At 39.2% G+C, this 24,489-nt stretch overlaps 1 protein-coding gene and 1 long non-coding RNA gene across 2 annotated transcripts in view; one reads left to right on the plus strand and one right to left on the minus strand.

The window, feature by feature from the left end:
- Window positions 1–23,626, minus strand: LOC121527958. The gene is made up of 3 exons (XR_005993457.1): window positions 23,385–23,626; window positions 20,235–20,407; window positions 1–395 (listed from the first exon to the last, which is right to left on the minus strand). It is a non-coding gene; the product is annotated as an uncharacterized LOC121527958 (long non-coding RNA).
- Window positions 23,627–24,489, plus strand: part of si:dkey-191m6.4 (rho GTPase-activating protein 22) — a 10,270-nt gene continuing 9,407 nt past the window's right edge. The window contains exon 1 of the mRNA XM_041815010.1: window positions 23,627–23,774. Within this exon, the coding sequence (XP_041670944.1) occupies window positions 23,627–23,774 (148 nt within the window). The remainder of the gene's footprint in view (window positions 23,775–24,489) is intronic.

The following is a 24,489-nucleotide window of genomic DNA, read 5'->3' on the forward strand; positions in this document are numbered from 1 at the left end:
TTTATTAAATAATTTTTATAAACATATTATATACTTGTTCTTAGTTCTCCACCCTACATTATCTTACACTTGGTTGACTTCATATTGCTCCAAAAAACACCGGGAACTCACTCAGATTTTGACAGTGTACCTTGATAAATTTGTAGTTTGAAAATGCAACTCTGTAATACCATTGTGTGGCCTTGAAAGGATCTCATGCTCCTGGTGTCTTGAAACAACTTCCATACTTCTATTTAGTGTAGACTGTCACCATTTAAGTGTTGTTATCCATCCATCTGTCTATCCCACTTATCTTGTTTGGGGTCACTGGGTTTGAAGCCAATCCCAGCTGTCATCGGGAGAAAGGAGAGGCACACCCTGGACTGCCCCCTCTGTCAGTCAATCACAGGGCTGACCTATGAAGACAAACAAATAGTCACACTCACACTTAAACCTAAGGACAATCTAGAGTCACCAATTATCCTAACGAGCACGCCTTGGGACCTTGGGAAGTGGCCAGAGTATCCAGAGAGAACCCATGCATGCATGAACGCAAACTCAGACTAGAAAGGCTGTGTCCGCAGCTACCCTCTTGCTGTAAGGCTACAGCACTGACCACTGCGCCACTGTGATTAGAGTAAAATCAAATGTAACCTGGAATGCATAGTCCCTGGGGTTCCTTTGAGCTAGGTTGATTACAAAACACTTTCTAAAATACTACATTTAATCATTAGAGCTAATTAAAACACTTAAAAGCAGAGAAAATCATAAATTATATTAATTTTATATTGTGTGATTTGTTGTAATGGACTACATTAAATTTATTTTTGTGTATCACCACTCCAAATCATCAGTGCAATCATTTTACCCTCCACCTTTACAAGTCTTCCAGGGCCAGCTGTTGAGAAGCATCCCCACAGCATGATGCTGCCACCACATGCCTTTAGGGGAACTCCAGCTGAGATTTTATGAATTTTCTTCAACAGTGGTTTTCTCTTTGCCACTCTCCCATAAAGCTTCGACTGGTCAAGAACCCAAGCAACAATTGCAAAGTCCATCCCATATAGCTGCTGAAGCTTGGAACTCCTTCAGAGTAGTCACAGGTGTCTTGGTGGCCTCTTTCCCTCGTCTCCTCCTTGCATGCCACTCAGTTTGTGAGGATGGCCTGATCTAGGCAGATTTACACGTGCCAAATGCCTTTCATTTCTGGATGATTTATTTAGCTAAACTTGGGGGGATGTTCAGTGCCTTGGAATGTTTTTGTATCCATCCCCTGACTTTTACTTTTCAATAACCTTTTCTCTGAGTTGCTTGGAGTGTTCTTTTGTCTTCATGGTGCAATAGTAGCCAGGAATACTAAAGAACCAGTGACTGGACCTTCCAGACACAGGTGACTTTATACTACAATCACTTGAGACACATTCACTGTACTCAGCTGATCCTCGTTTCACTAACTGTGTGACTGATAGCACCAAGTAGCGGGACCTCTACTTCACATAATTTTATTTTAATGGCATTACTTTGTAGAAATCTGTTTTCACTTTGGCATGAATTTTTTTTTTACTTCCTTGTCAAAAAGCCTAATTATATTGGCCATGATTTACAGACTCAATAAAAGGGTAATATATCTAAGGGGGTTAATACTTCATAGGTACTGTACATGCCCTCATTCTTTGGTTGTAATTCTGTTTTCAGACACCAGAGAGCGCTGTTAGTCAAGGATCAGCTGATTTAGTGCTCAGTCCCCATTTCTCCCCTGGTTGAACCTCAGAGCAGGTGGCATGTCAGTAATCAGAATTACATTTTGAGCTCCATTAAAAAAAACATGAAGCAAACAAAAAGCTTAACAGCCCCTCCATCATGTCAGACTGCAGTGAGCCTGTAGATCTCAGGACTGTTAGTGAGCCGTCATGCTTCGTGTCTTACAGAGGGATTGCCTAAGGCTCAACAGTCTACTTAGAGTGACCTCACAGAGCCTTCTCACATCTTGGTCTTGTCTTAGATTGTGTTTCTTTGTGTGTAGATGTGATGTTTTCAAGCAGTGAACCATGAAGGCTGATTAAGGGAAAAGGCCCAAACCGTGGAAGATTTAAGGGGGTTTAACCCTGACACCAACCACAAGTCTAATATCACAATCACTACCTGTATACTAGTGACATTATTTGTGGGCATAATGTGTGCAGTAGGGATCAACTGGTTCTGACCAAAACTCACCTTAGTTCTAGAAAACACTGGAAATATCCCTGAGGTCAGTACAGTCTAAAGCAAAACAGCTTTTTGTGTCACTTTAAAGCAGACTCTTATGGAAATGTCAGTCAGGATTGTGTAATTGTTCGTTATGTTTCCCCTCGCCACTCTGTGGAAGTACCTTACATTGCAGGAGGGAAAAAAACCTGCTTGTTTTTCTGAACTGGATACACATGGTTGCTATGGACTGAATCAATTGCAATTAATTTCAAAATTGGATCACATTTAATATTCTACTATTTTGTATTTTTTCCAAGACTTTTTTAACTTTTCATCTTTATTGGGATAGGTTAGCTGAAGATTGACAACCCCCTGGATGTTTTATTCTTTTATTGATTTTGCAAATCAATCATGATTTTTTTTTTAAGTACAAAAAAACCCTTTGATGTCAAGGTGAAAACAGATTTCTGCAAAGTAATTTCAACTGATCAAAAATGTGAAATGGAAAATAAGTGACTGCTCAAATATTCAACCCCATTTAAAGTGACTGACCAAATTCAATCTAACTAATTAGTCTCACAACTACTGAAATGGGGATCACCTGAGTGCAGCGAATATTGCTCAAGTGATTGTAGTGTAAAGACTACTGTGTCTGGAAGGTCCAGTCACTGGTTTATCAGTATTCCTGGCTACACAGGATAGGGTTTTCAGGAAAACTGTTGTCATAATTTAAAGACTGTAATCTTTTCAATTCAGAAAAAAACAGCTCTGTTGGCCTATTGCTCAGCCTATTGCTTCATGGCACCACTATAGTACTAAGTTAATTCATAACAACCAAGTTTTTCATCATAAAAGCTAACTTTAATGCCAGAAACCATGTTTGATTGAAGAAGTTGTGTGTTTTGGTTTTAGAATATGACACATGTTCCATCTGATAACATGAAGAAAGTGCACTTTATGCCTTATCCTGCAACAAGTCAGTTGGAGGCAATGAAAATGTCCATGTCATCCTTTGTTTTGATGAAGTCTTTGTTCACGATCCAGCACAACCAAAACTGCAAGTCAGCAGCTTAGCACCGTGGTAGTTTAGTCCATCCCTCCAGCTCCATATATCAATCTGACATTCTGAAGGTGTTTGCTTAGAGGTCTCCTTCTTTTGTTGAGAAAGGCCCACAGGCCTGTGAGTCTCTGTGTGTTTTGTTTATGGCCAGTAAACATGGCAGACGGGTGAGAACCTCAGTCAGCTTCTACACACAGGCCTGCAGGCCCTGAGAGGCAAGACAGGGGATGGGGAAATAAAAATGCAGAGGAAGAAATCACATGGGGTAAAGATGCAAGAGAAGAATGGTCATAGGAAGACATACACTATATTGCCAAAAGTATTCACTCACCCATCCAAATAATTGAAATCAGGTGGTCCAATCACTTCCATGCCCACAGGTGTATAAAATCAAGCACCTAGGCATGCGGACTGTTTCTACAAACATTTGTGAAAGAATGGGTCGCTCTCAGGAGCTCAGTGAATTCCAGCGTGGTACTGTGATAGGATGCCGACTGTGCAACAAGTCCAGTGGTGAAATTTCCTCACCCCTGAATATTCCACAGTCAGCTGTCAGTGGTATTATAACAAAGTGGAAGCGAACGGGAATGACAGTAACTCAGCCACGAAGTGGTAGGCCACATAAAGTGACGGAGTGGGGTCAGCAGATGCTGAGGCGCATAGTGTACAGAGGTCGCCAACTTTCTGCAGAGTCAGTCACTACAGACCTCCAAACTTCATGTGGCCTTCAGATTAGCTCAAGAACAGTGTGTAGAGAGCTTCATGGAATGGGTTTCCATGGACGAGCAGCTGCATCCAAGCCATACATCACCAAGTGCAATGCAAAGCGTTGGATGCAGTGGTGTAAAGCATGCTGCCACTGGACTCTAGAGCAGTGGAGACAATATCTCTGGAGTGACGAATCGCACTTCTCCGTCTGGCAATCTGGTGGACGAGTCTGGGTTTGGTGGTTGCCAGGAGAACATTACTTGTCTGACTGCATTATGCCAAGTGCAAAGATTGGTGGAGGGGGGATTATGGTGTGGGGTTGTTTTTCAGGAGCTGGGCTCGGCCCCTTAGTTCCAGTGAAAGGAACTCTGAACTCTTCAGCATAACAAGAGATTTTGGACATTCCATGCTCACAACTTTGTGGGAACAGTTTGGGGATGGCCCCTTCCTGTTCCAACATGACTGTGCACCAGTGCACAAAGCAAGGACCATAAAGACATGGATGAGAGACTTTGGTGTGGATGAACTTGACTGGCCTGCACAGAGTCCTGACCTCAACCCGATTGAATGCCTTTAGGATGAATTAGAGCAGAGACTGAGAGCCAGGCCTTCTTGTCCAACATCAGTGTGTGACCTCACAAATGTGCATCTGGAAGAATGGTCAAAAAATTCCCATAAACAAACTCCTAAACCTTGTGGAAAGCCTTCCCAGAAGAGTTGAAGCTGTTACAGCTGCAAAGGGTGGACCGACGTCATATTAAACCCTATGGATTAAGAATGGGATGTCACTTAAGTTTATATGCGAGTCAAGGCAGGTGAACAAATACCTTTGGCAATATAGAGTATTTAACTCCTTCATTTTCGTATCTATCCTGATCAGGACAGGGTTAAGGCATAATAAGGAAATTTAAGGGTGGATGAGCTCAGTACAGCAGCTAGTTTTCCTGAACTGTACTGACAGACAGCAGCTCACTGGAACAAAAACCAGCTGATGTAAGAACTGTTTGAAGGAGAAACATGAAAATCCTCAGCCTGCTTGAGCAAAAACACTAATTAGGAATAAACTCAATAAACACAGATGCTCTTTTAAACAAACGCTTTCATTCTGTTGTGCTTAGACTCAGACCTAAATAAAAGCAAAGAGTTTAATGAGTCTTTACTGTAGGGCACAAAGTGACGTGACTGTCATTCATTGAAAAGAGAGGCTCTTAAGAGTAATTTCATGGCTCTTTTCACTTGTGCACTTGGCTTTTCTCTGTTAAAAAACAGCTACATCTTACAAGCCCTTGTCTGTTGCTCACTGCTACTTTGAAAATAAGTTGTCTCTTCTTCACAAATGAAGGGCTTTATTTTGTGAATTTCTGTCAAATTTTGGGAAAAACAAATACGCCTCTTTGTATTGCTTATAAAGACCCAGCATTAATCCACCATGAGCGTGACACTAAGAAATATTCTGGAAGGAAAAACTTCCTTTTACCAGGCAGAACCCTTTAGCAAAACCAGCAATTTGAAACAGCTGTCAGCTGAAGCTGTACTGGGATTGAAAAAGAATAGAAGGAAATGCAGAAAGAGAGAAAGAGAAGATACAGAAATAAAATAGAGGGGGATGTAGAAAGAGAAGATGGAGATGAAGACAGAGAGACGTAGATGAATGCAGAAAGAGAGATGGGATGGAAGCATTAAGAGAGATGAGTGAGATGCAAAAAGAGAGAAGAGAATGATGCAGAAAGAGAGATGAGGGAGATGCAAAAAAGACAGAAAAGGATGATGCAGAAAGAGAGGAGAGGGTGATGCAGAAAGAGAGATGAGGGATATGCAGAAAGAGAGATGAAAGTGATGCAGAAAGCGAGGCGAGAGGGATGCAAAAAGAGAGAAGGGAGATGTAGAAAGTGACAAGAGGCATATAAAGAGAGATGAAGGAAATCAAGAAATCAAAAGGTGAAATGACAAAAGAGAGATTGGGGAGATGCAGAAAGAGAGGAAGGGGAGGCAGACAGAGAGATGAGGGAGATGTAGAAAGAGGCAAGATGCATGTTAAGATAGAGATGAGGGAGATGAAGAAATCAAAAAAGCGAAATGTACAGAAAGAAAAGGGAGAAGAGAGATGAGGGAAATGTGGAAAGAGAGAAGAGAGAGATTCCCTGAAAGATAGAAGAGGTAAATGCTAAAAGAGAGAAAAGGGTGATACAGAACAGGAAAGAGGGAGATGCAGAAAAGAACATGACAGAAATACCCATGCATGATAGAAGACTTAACATTCTGATTTTAATGTTCAAACATCAGCCACTAAAATGAGAATGAAAGGAAAAAAAGGTATTGGTAATTATAGTAGATGAAGCTGAGCAGCTCTTAGATTCACTTCAACATTTCTAGTGATGATAATAAATGTGAAGTACTGAGGTGATTCATAGCAGCAAGTCGTTGATTGCCATAATAATGGTGACAGTGGTTGGCATTTGCAGAAACAACCTTGTAGGCTGATCGTTCTTATTAGCAACCATAATAGCAGAACATCTTGATTGTCAAGACAATATATGAGGATGCAATATTGATCAAACTGATTTGGATGAGGACAAATAAACTCTCAATCTAACATTCATTCAGGTCTTGAAATGAACCCACTGACTTGTCTTTTCACTTCCAGACCCCCTTTGTCCATTGTAACTGTAGCCCTGTCCTTTAGAGGCATGCAAAGACCTTGGCTGTTCATGCCATTGACTGATGGGCTTTGTTTTTGTTACACAGTGTGCTTGCTTGTGTATGTGTTGGTCCAGCCAGAGGGTAAAACCATTGGCCATGTTTGTTGTGGAGGTATGGAAGACCCTGATGCAACAGATAAAATACAAGACAGATAAAGCTGCAATGAGCTAAACCCCTACAACACGCTCATGGTTTAAGTCCTAGCCTGAGTTACGTCTTTGGTGCACATTTGTATCCAAATCCATTCTTCAGCTTGTTTAAAGCAGCAAATTAAAGATACTTTCAGAAGCTCGCATAAACAGAACACAAAAATGGAAAGGCCTATAATCTCAAGATCAGAGTTTGTATAAAAATCTCCATTTATTTTGCAAACATATATATGATATTATAGTTTGATTTGGCCATTTGTTCAGTCTTGAGCATTTGTTATTGAAAGCAAAAGCAACACAAGACACTCTTCTTAATTTCCTCTTGGCCTTTAAGTAGAAAAACAGCCGCAGTCCAGAAAGCCTGCAATTAAAAAATTGGACTCCCACCATGGTTTTTATCTGTATTTACTGCAGACAGAGGGAGCAGTCCACCAAATCAAAGCCGATTCAACAGTCATGCGCCTGATGATTGTCTTTAAGCCTGCAGGCATGAAGGAAATGGGAAAATTACTGAGTATTTTTAAATATTCTTTGTATTTAACAGCTGACTCTAGGCTATAAGCCCTCTGTTGTGGTAGTGTGAAGCAATTAAGCCATCTGGGAAACAGCACTCACTCTCAAAACACACTTGTGCCTGTGCAAACGTGACAGCTTCTGCTAATTCGTTATTGTGGACTGGCTGTTTAGGCAGCACACACAATCCCACGCTGCCTGTGCATGCATGAACAGACACAGAAAAGCCACTTAAGACACAACAGCCAAGCCACATCAGAGTTCAAGGGTCCATAGAGTTATTACTTTTACCCTTTAGCCTCTACAGCAGCACAAATGTACATGCTGGCTATGAGGATAATCAATATATAAGGTCTGATATTTTTCAGAGATTTCATACATGTCAAAAAGAATCGATTGGCTCTCAATTTTGGATTCACTTTTGGATAGAATGACAATATATCCAAATTTCCAAGTTTTGATTTTTCAATAATGCACCTTTTAACATCATACAAACTTCCTCAGCAGAGGAAATTCATGTCTACCAAAACGTTCAAAAAAAAAAAAGGTTCTGTTTGATCAATAATGAGCTGGAGTTAGCAGCAGTTAGCTTAGCCTTGAATGAAGACTGGAAGCAAATAGCTAGCAGCAGTTCCCATCAGGCTAAGGTTTGTGTATGAAAATATGAAGTGTTTTGGGGTAAAAGTAAGGGGTTAACAAGCTTGTTTTTCCTTAGTGTACATGGGAGCAGGCTATCTGCTTTTCTCTGGTCACAACCTTTGTGACAAACTTAGCCAGTAGCATAGCACACTAGCTAGCTTGATGTTTACTGTACTGCTGTGAGTAGGAATGCACACAGTTAAACGGTCATATTAAAAAGCAACTGGGCTTAGGAAAAAAAGGCAGCAGGAAAAAAGGTATCAGGAAAAAGACATCAGGAAGAAAAGCGTCGCCTCAGGACAAGAAGCATCAGGTCTCAAGAAACGAGGCGTCAGGATAGAAGGCTTAAGGTCTCAGTAAAAAAAATTGTCAGGAAACAGGGCATCGAGTCTCAGGATAAAGGCGTCAAGAAAAAAGTCAAGACCTGAGACCTGAAGCCTTTTTTTCTGATGCCTAACACTTTTTTCTCTCAGCCTTTTTTCCTGACGCCTGTATATCTGAGACCTGACATCTTTTTTCCTGACCTTTATCCCTGACGCCTTTTTTTCTGATGCCTTTTTTCCTGAGACCTGATGCTTTTTTATATGACATCTGACACCTTACTCTTAGACCTAAGGATGTCCTAAAATATACAACATCCGCTAGAGGCCACTGTAGCTTCAGTTTATAGCCGCTGACTTCCTGTCTGAGCTTTCCCACAGCACTTCACTGGACGTAATTATGAGAAGCTCAGCAGTAGCTAAGCGGTTAGTGTGTCGTATGATCAGTGCGGTATGACAGCTTTTTAAGAAGTAAATAGAAATAAAGTGGTATGTAAGCTGTTGAGGGTTAGGCTCACTTATAACCACTCAACCGAAAGGCCACATATCCGGTATTTATCTGCAAAGAGGAACAAAGACTGGCTGCGCTAGCTTTTCATGTTAGCCATGCTAAAGAGACTGTATTAGGCTCACATCACACCAGCTGACACAATGACCCTGTGAGGAATTTGACTGTTTTCTAAGGATATTCTCCTCTTTAGACTAGTTGGTTAAACAAAATTTAAATGAGTCGAAAGGGGAAACAGATGCTTAGGAACATTCTTAGTTGTGAGAGTGGTAACAATCCTCTCTTGGCCTCTTGTTCACAGTCCGATTCAGCGGTGGAAAGCCAGGTATACACAGGCATGTTACTATGTCATTTAGCAGATGCTTCGGTCCAAAGTGACACACACGGGGGACAGGTGTTCTTGGTGACAAGGGCCCACACTGGATAGTCATTGTGCCCAAAAGGTGGATGCAGTGGTAGCTGTTGCCCCAGGCCCCCCTGAACTCTGAGTCACCTGCCCAAGATCCTTCACAATGATTGGCTATTTGACTTGTCAGCCATTAACAGGGCGTTTAAGCATGTTCAGCCACTAAACATATCATGGCCTACATTGGATTGGTTTCACCAACTTTATTACACTTAAGGTGAGGTATATCAAAGTGCTCCTGCCAGCCTTCTATTTTTCTGTTTGTGGCCCACAGAAAAAAGTTTGGGCATCCCTGCCACAGAGTTTACCTATTTCTAAGTAAAGAGTAAAAGTATACCCACTAGATCAGTGGTTTTCAATCTTTTTTTGCCCATGGCACATCTGAGTTTAAGCCAAAATTTCACGGCACACCAAAACCTTATCGCTACAAAATAGCCTCTTATATCCACTCATTTTCTATACTGCTTATCCTGTTGGGGGTCGCGGGGAGGCCAGAGCCTATCTCAGCTGTCATTGGTCCCCAGTTGATCACAGGGCGAACATATAGAAACAGACAATCAGGCACGCTCAAACTCTCACACCTACGGTCAATTTAGAGTCACCAACTAACCTAACGAGCATTTGGACAGGGAGACCATCTGCACATGTAAACTCCGCTCAGAAAGGCCCTGACCAGGAAGCTAACCAGGGACCTTCTTGCTGCAAGGCGCCTGCGCTACTGCGCAGCCCTAGCCTCTTACATGTTACTGTAAATCCATGCTTTGCTGCTCCTTCTGCAAGCCACTTTTTACAACCTTCCTCCACCCCAGCTCTTCCTTTATTCTGCATCTTACTTTATGAATGTCATGATGGCTGCTCTGCTTTGGGTTTTTGCTGCTTCTCCTCGGGCTTTCCTTGTAGGCACAGGAAAGGCAGGAACAGGTGGCCACATGTGGAACATGTGGTCCATGTAGGCTCGTGGAAGGGCAGAGGGATCTCAAAACAGTCATATGCACAAAAGCAATGAAAGCAACAAGTGGCAAGCAGACTATATGAATTGGTCCATTTTCTTATTTTTACAGTGACAGTCATGTTTTAACCACACAGGCTACTCTAAATAAGGGATAGTGGCATATGTCCCTACTGTACTGTAAACTAAAGACAACAGCTCTAAGAATTGCACACTATATGTTTACATGAAGACACTGTGAGGGGTGTGTCTGTGTTTCAGCTAACTATACGACCTGTTTAAAGTATCAAAAACAAACAAATACTAGATAAAAAGATGCTCCATATATCTCAGAATGTCTTAGGGGAACTGATATGTCACAGTCACTTGTATTATATTTGTTGCTTGGTTTTTCTGGCTTGTTATTGAACTTCCTTGTGATAACCTGCCATAGAATCAGAGAAGTGTCTGCACTTGTAAATCAATCAGAAGAAGATATGGAGGCTGCAGAGAAGACTTGACTTTCACCATGTTTAACATGTAATACCAATGTCTAATTTCTAATGTCTAATTTGAAAAGACAGCCGATATACTTGAAGGTAAGAAGGTAGCATTTTAAGCAGACAGTCCCACTCTTTTATTGTATTCCACAAACAAATTCAAAAGTACTCACTTACTGCTGACTGGTTGAATCTTCTTACTGGGTAAGGCATTCAGACAAAGAAGAGGCAAACCTGGCTTGGTAGAGAGTATTATAACATTGAAATAGTTCAGTATGCTCATGCATTAGGTCCGCTGGTATCTCGCAGACATTGATTGACTGTTCTCCCTCCCTGTGTGTACAAGTTTGTTTGGCAAAGACTGGAGGACAGCCCATCACCCTGCTCCTGCACACAGACACACACTCAGAAACAGAGAGGGAAGGACAGAGAGAGGGAGTCTTGTTATACTCCTCCTCAGGGATTTGCTTCTCCCCAGGGGGGCCGAGGGAACGGACCTGCTGCCCGCACTGCTGAATGAAAGAACCAGAGAGAAAAGAGAGAATGAATGGACAGAACAAATGAGTGGAGGGCAAGAAGTGGGACTATAGTTTGACGGGTTTTGTCTGCGCTGGCATCGAGCATGCCTCACTGGCAGGTTCTGGCCGTCGGTGCTACCTGCGTACTGATCTGCTTCCAAGTGGACTTAGTGGTAACTGAGAGGCGGCTTCATGCTGCAGCTTTAGGCCAGAGCCAGTCCCAGCACCAGGCTGCACTGCTCACTCAGAAATGGGGCCAGTGTGCTGCAAGCCGGACAGACTGAAGAAACAACATCTCCAAGGTAACGGGAAACAGATGCAAGAGATTTGTGATAAATGTAGAGGAGTACTTGTGTAGGTGTCAGACAAAGAGACACACATGTACAGTATGCTAAGAACAGACTCTTATTTATGGCATTTTCTGCATAAGATAGAATGCCTGGCATAGTTGTGTTATACTTTTATCTGTAGATTTTAACAAAATCTTGTGTTAAAGCAAATTTTCTATGTTTTTCATTTGTTCAGCAAGTCAGTAATAGACAGTAGAGTGACTTTGGCTGCAAAGACTTGCTTTAAAATTAGGTTTTTTTGGTAACTGCTCTTGCAGAATACTTTGCTGAATTAACAATTAATGATAAAGTGTGACAGGTTCAGTGTTCACTGTATTCTAGATTATGGTGTGAGCTTGTTGTGTCCACAGCGGTGCATGCTGGGTGAAAACATAGGGCCAAAAGTGGCTGTAGGTTATGGATAATGAGCCTTTGTTTATGGTAACGTTTGCCTGCAGTCACTTGGAGTTTCTTCATTATTTATGTGGTCTAATTAATGTGGCGTCAGTGTTTGGTATGGTGCATTTGCACGGGATAGGAGACGTCTGTAATGTGCTAAAATTTACAGATATTTCTGAAGAAAAACATGACAATGCAGCACAGAAATTTTTTTGTTTATGAAGGTAGTCATATGCCCAGCTGTTCCTAATTATTGCCTCCTGGCTCCCACAGCCAATCACAGCTCTTCTCTCAACAGAGCGGTGTAGTTAAATATCAAGTACTTCTCACTAACCCCTGCTTGCATTAATGCTGATGCACCACTCAGCTGCTGCAGGCAAAGCTTCACCTCCTCCACCCCAGCCTCCTCCTTTATAGCATAAAGCTTGTTGCACCTTTACATTCAGATTCATGCCAGTTGCTATTGAACTAATTTGACTGTATTCAATACATATTATCATAAATGATTTCTAGCCACGCGCTTCCTGGAAAGTCAAACTATGCTGCTTGACTAATCCAGGAAGTATCTTTTGAACAGAGCCTTCTCCGCCGAGTAAAACTGTACAACCAATTTGCAATAAAATAGTTAAATTTGTGATTAGAGTGTTCCTGAGTGGACTTAAATTCATACAAAAAATGCCATGTTGTGCACATCGAGTCTTCCAGGCAACATTTCCTTTATGTGTCCACAGGGGCGTAGCTAGGAAATTTGGGCTCCGAGAAAGAATATCACACAGGCCCCTCCTTAACTGGCTAGCGAAGCAACAAATGTTGCATCATTTTTTACAAATATATATGCATTTTAATGTATTTTTGAAGCATAATTTCCCCATTTATGAGCAATATTTTTACTTTAAATTTTAATATGAAACTGATTTTACTTGCATTATTTCGCCGTGCTGGACTATACCATTTGAACATTTTTAAGGGGGGAGCAGAGGCCCCCAGTATTTATTTTACTCTCTTTGATACAAATTTCGGTCTGTTGACCAATTCATTTTGTCGCTTTTGATTCGATAATGACACTAATCACTAGGAAAAAAAATGATTAAAACAAACTTTTCATTGCAGGCTTCTCAAGGGCCCCTCCCTTCTGTGGGCCTGGGCAATTTGCTTAAGCCCCCCCCCCACTCTCTACATATATATACATATATGTATATATAGTAGATAAATATTTCAACATTAACGGTCTGTAGCAAGCAAGTAAATATCGATGTTATTAGCAAGTGAATTATGATGTTACTCTGCACTCTATAAATTTGGGATTGTTACGCATCCCAGGCGCACGAATACCTGCATGGACCATAAAAAACATGAATACCACCCTAAATTACAAAGATGCCAATTCACATGGGATTAGAATTACCTGTGGAAGTCTGCGCTGAAATAGGGTCGGTAATTTGCCCTGGAATTTTTAGCCTGCAAATAACAGACATTGTTCAATCACACATGATTAAAAAAAGACATCCTGAGTGATTATTATAAATCACCAGAGGTCCCTAGGTAAGAGTTATCCCATGCAAATACAGCATACGTGTCTGAAAGCTGCATAAGCAACAACATGAAAGATAGGCGTATTACGTGTAGTCTATGAAAGCACAATTTCTAAAGTGTGGTCTCTCTTGCTCATTCACTTCATTACTCTCTCTCTCTCTCATACATTACACCGCTACTAAGCAGCACAGGTCATATAAAGTTAATCCTCCACTGATTTAAAGCTCCCATTCATCAGTTGCATTATTAATAGAGGCCGTAGTTTAAGGGCCATAAAATACACTAACTCATCTGTGTATAAGCTGCATGACATTTTGATAAGCCTGAAGATAGGAAATCAACTTCAAGTTGGATGATTTAATAATGTGTAGCTTATCTTGCAATAAGATTGGGGCACAGGGGAGCGCAGCAATCCCAGCTCCTCTGAGGGTTAATAAACATGAGCATCATTAAAACACACCAATAACATGCTATGTCATCAGTCTCAAGCTCCCATGAGGAGTTTCTAACTGGTTTTTAAACAGATTAAATTCAATATTAATGCATCCATGTGGGTTTCAAATAAAAAAACATAACTTACAAGAGCAATAATTTGTTAAGAATTATTTTAATGCCTGAAACTACTGCAAGGGTTGTCAGGATAAAATACTAACAGCGCTTTGCAGAAACAGTATGTAAAATATTCCCCAGCAGACTCTCTCAGAGGTATATGAATGACTGTCAAAACACAGAGGATTTTTTTCTAGTAGACGTTAGTTACACAAAAAGGATCAGTCAACAGATAAGAGGTAGTTCCACTACATCCACAGGGGTCACCAAAATCCACACAAATTGGTTTTGCACATTTCCTACTTAGAGATGAGCATGCTATATATAATATAGCAAGAAGCAATTAAGCATCTCTCTGATGATTAAATTTTTATTGTGATTAATTTTGAGATTACATGTAAGTGACATGTAAGTCCCCATTCATCTCCATTTTCTTGTGTTTTTGACATTCAACTATTTTGGATTTAAAACCTTTTTGCTTCATTTTTAGGTTTTTGTAATGTCTTAAACTACAGGCAACTGACTCGAACTTACCCATGGAAAAAGAGAATTTGTTATGGATTGAAAAGGGAATAAGGAAATGATAAAAAGGTCAAATGTTTAATTGAATAGGATGGAAATTACTTTGTAATTGTTTACTGAGCCTTCTGTGAGTTTCTATTTTCTATCTGAAAGGAGGCATTAAGGAGCAGTAACTGACTTTTTACATCACTGGGAGTGCAGACAATAAAGCATGCAATTAATACAATTTAAAAAAAAATGGATGCACTAATTGAACCTCCCGTATCCCAGCTGCGAAAAGCCCTGAAACAGTGATCATCAACTGGCGGCCCAAGGGCCATATCAGGCCCCCCACTGTTTCCCATCCGGCCCCCAGAGCATTATCAAATTCAGAAATATTAAGGGAAAAAATATGAGGATGTATATCAGGCGTCTTTTTTTTTTTTTTTTATCCCTACAGCGATTAAAACCCTAAAAATAATGACACTGAAAAAAAATGCCCTGATTGGTTTAATCCGAAATCTACCCAGCAGCCATTACTTGCAAATAAGATGCATGATAAACACATCCTTATCACTTTGTTCTTGATTAGACTGTGGTTTATTTCAAATTCAAGTGTTTTGCAAGTTTTTTTTTTTCCACCAATCAGGACACGGCACATTAGCAGAGCACGACAGTCCCAGGACAGGAAAAATCCAGCAAAAATATCTCAATCGCCCCCTTGTGGCTGCCTAGGTAAATGGACTGATCTAATTTTAAGAGGCTAAAAATGGCATACATTTGAAAGAAAATAAAGACATTTAAAAAATATTTTAATTAGACCAAAATGTCTGTTTGCCCTAGCTTTTATTTGAAGATCTGGCCCCCAAAGCGTCTATCAACTACAAATGTAGATGATGACCTCTGCCCTAAAAGCACAACCCCTCTTTAGATCTCAGAAAATGAACTTGTTATCAGAGAATACAGTTTTGTTATCCTGAGACAACTATATAAATAAGACAAGATGTTTTGAAACTGACTATAACAGCCTGCTACTCAGTGTTGATTTTGGCAGATACTTTTAGTTTTAGTTTTAGTTTTATGCGAAATGCATTTTTATGTTCAGTCACATTTTAGTCATTTCTGTCCTTTTAGTTTAAGTCTAGTTTTAATCGACGAAAACTCAAAACATTTTAGTCTAGTTTCAGTCCATAAAAATTCCTCACATTTTAGTCTTTACTTGTAGTCCAAGCATTTATCCTCTTGCCTAAATCTGGAACCAAATCATGGTAGTGTGTTCTCTGCACCCTGCCAAACCTGGGGTCCCTGCTTTTCTACAGCTGAGAGGCAGAATAGATACAGATGTTTTTTGACGGATTTATACACAGTGGAAAAATATCACAAATTTTGAATGTCAGATGAAAACTTCTTCACTGTTGAACGCAACAAAACATTTATAAGTTCTTTGAAGAAGTGGGAGAAAGTCGTCTGTGGCACTCAACTATTACTTGAGAGCAGAACTTATTCAGACTGAGATGTTGTCACCCTGAAACCATAGATAACAGATGATCATGCACATCACCTGACTTTCCTCTCATGTTGAATACAGTATCACTGTCTCGACAGTTCACCAAGCTAGCATTTGACATCAGAAAAGAGCTCTGGATTATTATAATCACCTTGTATTTCCTGTCCTCATCTCACTTCCTTTAGTGACATTTAAAGTCTGATGTGTGTTGTCTATTTGTGTGTGCAGAATTTCAACATCTACCCTAAAATGTCAAGCACTCAGAGGGCATTATCTTAATGTGCACACGCTGCAGACATTCTTCTTTTCTCCAGGCTTAAATGTCAGACATTCTCTGATGAGTGCAAAGCAGAAATTTATCACTGAGTGTGGAGGAGAAAAACTCAGTTTAAAGGGTCTCTGTGAGCTTGCACTGAGTGTTATCTTAATTGGCTCCCCGAGGGATCTTTGTACTCTGCATCTACCCAGGCTTTCTATGTTTCGGTGGTTCTGGTGTCTGTCGGATAAGTTGGGATTGATTTCAAGTGTGTGTTTGTGTAGGATGTGTTATCAGAGGAAGATTCATTGAAGAGGAAGCGCTGTATGTGGCATGGCTCCTCACTGTCTCAGCCTCCTGTCTGTATTTCTAATAAAACTTTCATTTGGCTGCTTTTTCTGCAAGCACTCATATATTCTCATTATCCTTCTCATTATTATTCATGCATGCACTGAATATCCACATTTGCACATATCAGATAATGCTAACTCCTCTGCTCATGCTTTCCAACACACTGGATCCCATCTGACGGCAGAGCTGGGTGTGTTGTTCATCATGATGGTGTGAGTTTGCAAAGCTGGGCGACAATGGCACTTAGCTTTATGACACCACTGTTTATATTTGGATTCCCTTCTCACAGCTAAATGACTGTGACAACATTGACTGTGGCTGCGGCAACACACCATCAACAGTAATGGCTCACACAAACGAGAAACAGATGACACGTTTTCAAGACTGCACTATTCTAATGTGGAGCGGAGTATAATCAAAGATAATGACATTAATATCTATGCTGATGATACTGTCTGACACACTTATTTTCCCATTCTGAAGTTTGTTCTGCCACAGATCATCTTGGCAATATGCCTAAATGCATTGGTTTCTGCCATGCTATAAGCTACGCAGGTATTTCCACTTAAGAGCATTTGAACCTAATAAAGTAAGAGTAAAGTTTTGTTTTTGTAAGCTATCAGTGACTCTTCTATCTTAATCTAAGACCTTTCATCCTAATTCCAGTGTCACTGAAATATTGTCACTTTGTTTATGGGGTTGAAAATAGCACTTAGTCTTATTCTACCTGTTTACTCAGCCATCTAACTCACTTTAATTAAATAAAGGCACAATTAAGGGGCAGATGTCCAGGTACAATAATGCTTAATGGTACAACTGTGCCCTCTAGTGGGGAAACTTCTTCATAGCATATTAATTTTTCTTTCCAGTAAAATGCTCCTTTCATTTTTGAAGCATTTTTTCAAAAGTTTTTTCACTTTACTGGAGGAAATCTTTTAAATGAATTTAGAAATGTGATGTAGCATTTTCCATCCTTTAAATCATTCACAGATCAGCATTATTTCTATTTATTTGACTGTTTCACAAAAATTGGTGGCCAAAATAAATGTTTGCTTATTCCAAAACCTCCTATCTACCACATTTCAAGAAATAAAAAAACACAGTATTTTCCTAAAATCTAACAGTAAACGGTGACAGCCTGCATTTTTCTGGCATTTTTAATTGCTTTAAAATTGATTAAAACCCACTGATAGATGTAAAGGGTGACCAAGAGCATAAATTTATGAATAAAAAATATTAAAACCATGAAAAACGGAGATTCAAAGTTTTGGCCCAAAGCCAAAATTAATCAAATCAGCAAGCTCCATTAAAAACACATTTGTGGGATAAATGCTCTCGAATTATCTCACATACTGAGCTGTCTTACCTTAAAAGCACCTATAGGAGCATCTATATCAGTGGTGAGTAACTGGCAGCCTAGGAGCCACATGCAGCCCTCTGCCTCACTCAGTGTGACCTTCAAGTTACTATCAGATATAAACAAATTGTAAAAAAAATGATCAAATGATCACATGATCAAATCTGCCGTTAAAACATGAAAAATAGCGGTATATCTTTGCAAGAAAATATGGAAATAGATGTTATTCAACCAAAGAGCCAAATTGTTGAATAGTGCAAGAGCCACAACCCAAATCTCAGGGTGTGAGGCCATGAATTATTTTTTTATCTAATTTAATCTAATTATTAATCTGTGTGTGCAGAGAGCTTGGCTTTACCTTTCAGCATCATTTTTTATCTATAGCCAATTAAGATAATTATTTGGGTTAAAAAGCAAGTTTAGGCCATCACTTTTTACCTCTTTAGTCAACTCCATCTTGAAAATAATGCATTTTATCACAAAATATCATCACTGAATACCAGTATTAGATAAATGAAAACTTGACATTCATCTCGATTTAAAAAAAAAAGAAAGAAAAATGTATACATTTAAGCATCTGGTAGAGTTTATAGATATGATTGGCAAAAAAGGTCATATTTTTGGAAATTATTATTAAAAATTAAACTAAATTTTTAAATTAATTTTTAAACTAAACATCTATCCCTACATGAAAATGCTAGTTGAGACCTCAGCCTACTAAAATTCAAATTACTGCAATTATACAAAAATACAAAGTGAAATTTGGAACATTTTTGTCCCTTTTTTTCAAGTATCAGTAATAATTATCTTGCATGTGCTTCCTTGCACACATCAGATAGATATAACAAAATATACAAAAAAAGGTTGACATTATATTTGACATTTAAAAGCCTTCTGTATAACAAACTGGTTGATGTGACTTCCAATGGACCTAAAGGACTTAAAGGAGCCATGCATTAAAGTATCACCGCTTTGTATTCACCTATAATGCATTTGTATAAAAAAAACAAGATAGGTAAGTAAAATGCTACAATAAATTTAAGTATTATTTACTGTATCATAAAAACAGGTAATTTTGGCTTAAATTCTGAGTGTGACTAAATTAAGCATTACTATTTGCATTTGCATGATGAAAGCTACGTGTTTGTTCCTTTTATTGTATTAAAACTAATTATAAATGTTAAAATGAGTGTGTCCCTCAATTTGTAGAAATTTTTTCCCTCCTAAAGTGAGAAAAAAACACATCATTGGACACTCTTGGTAACCAAAGTTGCCCATCCCCGATCCAACCATAAACTCATGTTTCCTCATGGTAGAACCAGGATTTTATCTCTGCAATCTTCAGAAAATTTTAATGCTGTATCACAAAAAAGGGGCAACTTACTGCTGGACGGAAGGACTTTCAAAATATTATAAATAAACAGTAATATGACAATGAAGCTGACTGAGATCAGTCAGAGAAACCAGTGTTGACATTAAAGTCTGTACTCTAGCTTTTAATTGCATTGGAGGAACATTTTGGAGCCATTAAAGGTACCATCATAGACTTAGCCTACTTAGTCCAAATAACAGTAAGTCTGTCAAATGAGGCCAGTCAACTTGCAGTGCTCACAAACACAGAAACTTGTAAAGACCAGACCCAAAGATCAGAAGCACCGTTCTAGGCAGTGATCTTAAAGCATACAAAAACCTCAGTGCCAACAAAGCTGTTAAAACGAATACCTCTTTGTTTCATTAAAACAACAAAATGCGGGGTGTAGATGGCCTAGCTACTGGGTCGTGCCCCATGTACGCAGGCGGCCTGGGTTCAAGTTTGACCTGCTGCTCCTATCAAAATAAAAGCGTAAAAAGCCCAGAAATACATCTTTTTAAAAAAGCAAAAAAATGCTCAGCAGAAAAGCAGTCAACGTAAAGAATATACAAAGAGGAATACACAAAAACTCTTCCTGTTTTCAGCGTCCCATTTGGCTGAAAGTCACAAGAAAACAAGGTCACATTTTAAACCATAACACCAGCATTTGCTGGTGTCAGCCCAGTTCCTCTATTTTAAATGAGAAAATGATATGTATTGCCTTTAGTTTATGCTTCATAAAAAAGATTTGCTGGCATCTAATGTTGACATTTCAAGCTTTTTAATACGCCTCACTGCACGACAGCAGATAACCGTGGTTGAATGTGTGCTGCAGATTAGATTACTGTGGGGAATTTGTGGATACGAGTATGTAGTTAGTACTGACATCCAGTAAGTAACTGGTCACTTTTGCTGTTCAGGCTTGGCTAGGGGTTGTCAAATGGTAGAGGTCAATAGTTTGTAATCTTTCCTAAAAATGTCCTCACCTTTGTCCCTTGTTTGTCCTTCTAGGTGGAACAGGAGACAAGGACCGTGCACCAATCAGCCATGAATCCTTCCTGCTCATGGCAAACTCCCAGACAGACATGGACGACTGGGTCAAGGCTATACGGCGGGTCATCTGGGCGCCGTTTGGAGGAGGTACAGTCAAACCTTTGAACTGTTGAAACACAGGAAACATGATCACCGTTAAAAACAGAGTTTCATTCTTTTGATGTTCCTTTGTGACCTCAACAGGAATGAGTGACAGTTTAAACTCAAGGCTGTTCCTAAGCAAAGTTGGTGCTGTAGGAAGCCCACCTAAACACCTTAGTAAATGAATAGACTGATGCTTTTCCCTTAAATCACAGCCCTAAACCAGGGAGGCCTCATTTCTGGAGACAAAATATCACTGCAGACATAGGATAGGGCTACTCTTCACCTCAGTGTTGTGTCTACATTATGCTGTATGGATTACAAACTTGAGCCAAGTAATGACAAGTATCACCTACCCCCACTGTGTCTCATTTCATTAGCCTGCAGTTAATTCTCACCCTGGTGTCTAGCTACTGTACCTGACAGGGGAAATGTGAGCAGAATTTGCTGTCAACTATTACATTTGACTTTGCTTTTAAAGAAAGGTTTCAGGTTGCTTCTTTGACTGTTTTTCTGTTGAGATAAACTGCAAAATATGTGAACTCTAACAAAGAAATCCGCTTTTTTTCTCTTTGTGCAGAAAGAGGCATGTTGTTAATTCTCACCCTGTCCTCTCTGGACTGGATGTGTAACTAGTGTACTTGACATGAGGCCAGAAATATAACCAGGCCTGTCTGGGTGTGAACTGGAACATAAGGAGCAGCTGAACAGCGTGGTGTTGGGCTACAAAGAAGCAGTTTATTAATAGGATGATAAATGTAGAGAAAGACACCAATGATGTAGTCTTTGAAATTCTTGGTATCTGGGATCTTCATTTATTTACTTCAGTCAGGAACAATCTTGTCATAGATTTCACCATTTTATTGCAAAATAGTTTTACTTGACGGCGGAGGCTGTGCTCAAATTATGGGTTAGTCAAGCAGCATGCTTTGACTTTCCAGGGAGTGCAAACCCCGTATGGATAGATACATTTATTATAATGCATGCTGAAAACAATAAAATCATTTCAAAAACAGTTAATCCATGGTAGCATGAATCTCAATATGAGGGTGCAACAAGCTTTATACTATAAAGGAGGAGGCTGAGGTGGAGGAGGTTAAGCTTGCAACAGCAGCAGCATGGTGCATCAGCATTTTAATGAGAAGTTAGTCATATTTAAATACACCGCTGTGTTGAGAGAAGAGGTGTGATCGGCTGTGGGAGCTGGGAGGTGATAATTAGGATCAGCTGGCTGTCAGCTGATCACAGCTGGACATGTCCTATATGGAGTAATGCTGAGCTTTAGTTAGTCACATTTGAGTTAGGTGCCCACTACTAGAACCTAATGAGGATACGTGTCTGCTTATAGGCTTGACGGATTAGTCTAACATTTCTTCCACTGTACAATCAGGTTTAATGAAGTTATGTTTAATTAAGAAATAAAAATAGAGAAAGGCAAAAGCCAATCCACACGAGACTGGAAAAGACATGCATAACATGCCATTAAAGGTTGTCATTCTTTTCATCTTTTTCTGATTTCACATATTCTTTTAACTAATCATGTGTAACTACAAAATTTGCAAAGGCTGTATTTTCTCAAATTAAAGAAAACAGCTATCTAAAATGTCCTTATTTATACAGAAGGTCATTAAATTAGACTTTATATCAGAACTGTCAAGATTTAAAATAAGTCCATCGCTAATCCTTAATGTCTCATTTCACTCTAAAAAAATCACAGGAGGCTTCATGGACAAGTCAAAAGTCATCTGCACATGTTTTTACAGTCCCCCTTATTTCCTTTTCAATCCATGACAAGTTCCTTTTTCCATGGATAAGTATGTGTTATAATCTTCAATCTACCTTTAATAGCAGGTCCAAGCAGGAAGTCAAATAAGACACACAACTCCAAAATGACACAAAAACATTTTAAAATACAAAATAGTAGGATTTTAAAATATGATAGAAGAATGTGATTAATGATTAATGGTTAAAATCTGAAGCTAAAAAGAACATTGGCTTTCCTACAACATGGAAATAATTTTAGAATATTTGAGATAATTGTCCAGAATGTCCTTCCCAGTTTTTTAAAATGTTAAGAGATTTCCTTGAAATATTCAAGAATTATCATTGACATTATTATTCATTTGTTTGGATATTTTTGGGGGACTTTGCTGGTGTTCTTCAAGTATTTTCAGGAATTGTTGGTGACATGGTTGTATATTTTGTAGAGTTTCACTGAAAGCTTAGGGAAAGCCTGTTCTGAAATTTGATTAGCATTTTCACAGAAATAAGAATGTTAGGGAGAACGTGCTTTGAAATTTTTTTGGTATTTTCATGGAAATTTGGGGAATCTGTTACTATTTTTTATTTGTTTTCAATTTAATTCAACTTTATTTATACAGCATATTTAAAACAACCACAGTCGAACAGTAAAGAAGCAAAAAATGAAACAAGTATACAGTAAAATGAATTAAAATAGAACTTCAAAAATAAATTTTAGGAATGTTTAAGGATGATCCAAAATATTAAGAACTTAGAAATGAAAGGGAATTGTTTGGATGTTTGGAGAAATTTGATTAAAAAAACGTAGGTATTTTCATGGAAATATGAGAAAATTATTTCTAGATAGGGATACATGTACATATCCATTGAAAATTTAAAATATTTCATAAGAATTTGTTTGGATATTTAGGGGAATTTTCATGGAATTTGGGGTCTTTTATTTATAATATTGAGGGGAATGAAAGGTTTCAGGATGTTAAACACAACCATGGCGTTTGTGAACTAGCCAGTGCAAACAATAAGTTTGGATTCCAGTTTGAAGGGGTTTTATATCCTTCTACTTATTCTTACTATTAGCATATATTTAATGTTGGGAAGCTGCTCCAAATACAGGGCCTTTAATTCTAGCTACACGCCCATACATCTCTGTTAGAAAGGCCAGAAACATTGTAGGCCTGTGCTACATAATGAAGCCTCGTTTTGCTGACTTAATAGTGATAATATGCTAACCTCTCTGTTACCTCATTGGCTGGGCCATGTGCTCAGCCTTCCTCTCACATGCACTGGTACAGGGTGTCTGTCTCTCGGTTCTCGGTCCAGAATAGATCTGTCGCCAACTTATAGACCCGTCGTTAACAGCAGCAGCGCGGTCACAGACTGACCCCTGTCAGCTGCCGTTAGTCTCACTCCTCTTCCTCAGCCGAAGCTTCTCCATGCTGGGCAGAAGTCGGTAAATGTGGGATTTATTTACAAGGGAAGACAAATGCCTGAACCAGAATGGAAGAACTTGATGAAATGTGGACTTGGGATGTATGAGAAAGGTTCTCTGCTGCTGTGTAGCTCCTGCTCGGTGAATTATTATGATTACAGCGAGCTGTCCACGAGCTGCGACTGCTGCAGCCAATCAGCAGGTAACAAACAGTGAGTCATTAAGATTAGCCGCGTTTTAGCCTACAGTAGTGCCCAGTAGGCTACTGTTAAATTAATTTCTCCTTTAAAATGATGTTTTTATTGTTATTTCTTAACGTGACTTCTACACATGTATGTTTAGGCTAAGTGAGTTCGAGGAATTATTCGGTGACAGGTTGTTTTACAAAGCTACATCTAACCCACCTGACGTTGCAGAGGCTTGAGCTTGTTTGACATTTGACATAATTATCTCCAATTACTGGGCCATTTTTGCTGGATTTGAATTTTAATACCTCCAGGTTAGTGCATATTCAGTTTAACTTGTAGAAGTATTTTATGGGATTTTAAACTGGTTATTGGCATGGGCCTTAAAGGATAAGGCTGGTAAAATTCCAGTCAAGCTTGAAATAAAACCACTCTTACCAAAGCAATGAAATTTTATTAAAAAAAAATGCAAACCCCTTAAAACAGACTTACCTTTTTATTATTTATGTTTAAAACGATGTGGATGGGCGCACTGACCTAAGTGATTAGGAAAGAAACTTTAACTTTATAGCTTGACCATAATGTTCATAATCATCTGAATGGCAGAAAATAAGGTGGGAGAGACTGAGAAAACAAAATAATTGTGAAAAGAGATATAAAACTGGGTAAAACAGTTGCAAAAAATGGATTGAAGTGGCAAAAAAGTGGCAACAATGGGGGAAAAAAAATAAC

The sequence above is a fragment of the Cheilinus undulatus genome, linkage group 20 (genome assembly GCF_018320785.1).
Source record: "Cheilinus undulatus linkage group 20, ASM1832078v1, whole genome shotgun sequence".
NCBI lineage: Eukaryota > Metazoa > Chordata > Actinopteri > Labriformes > Labridae > Cheilinus > Cheilinus undulatus.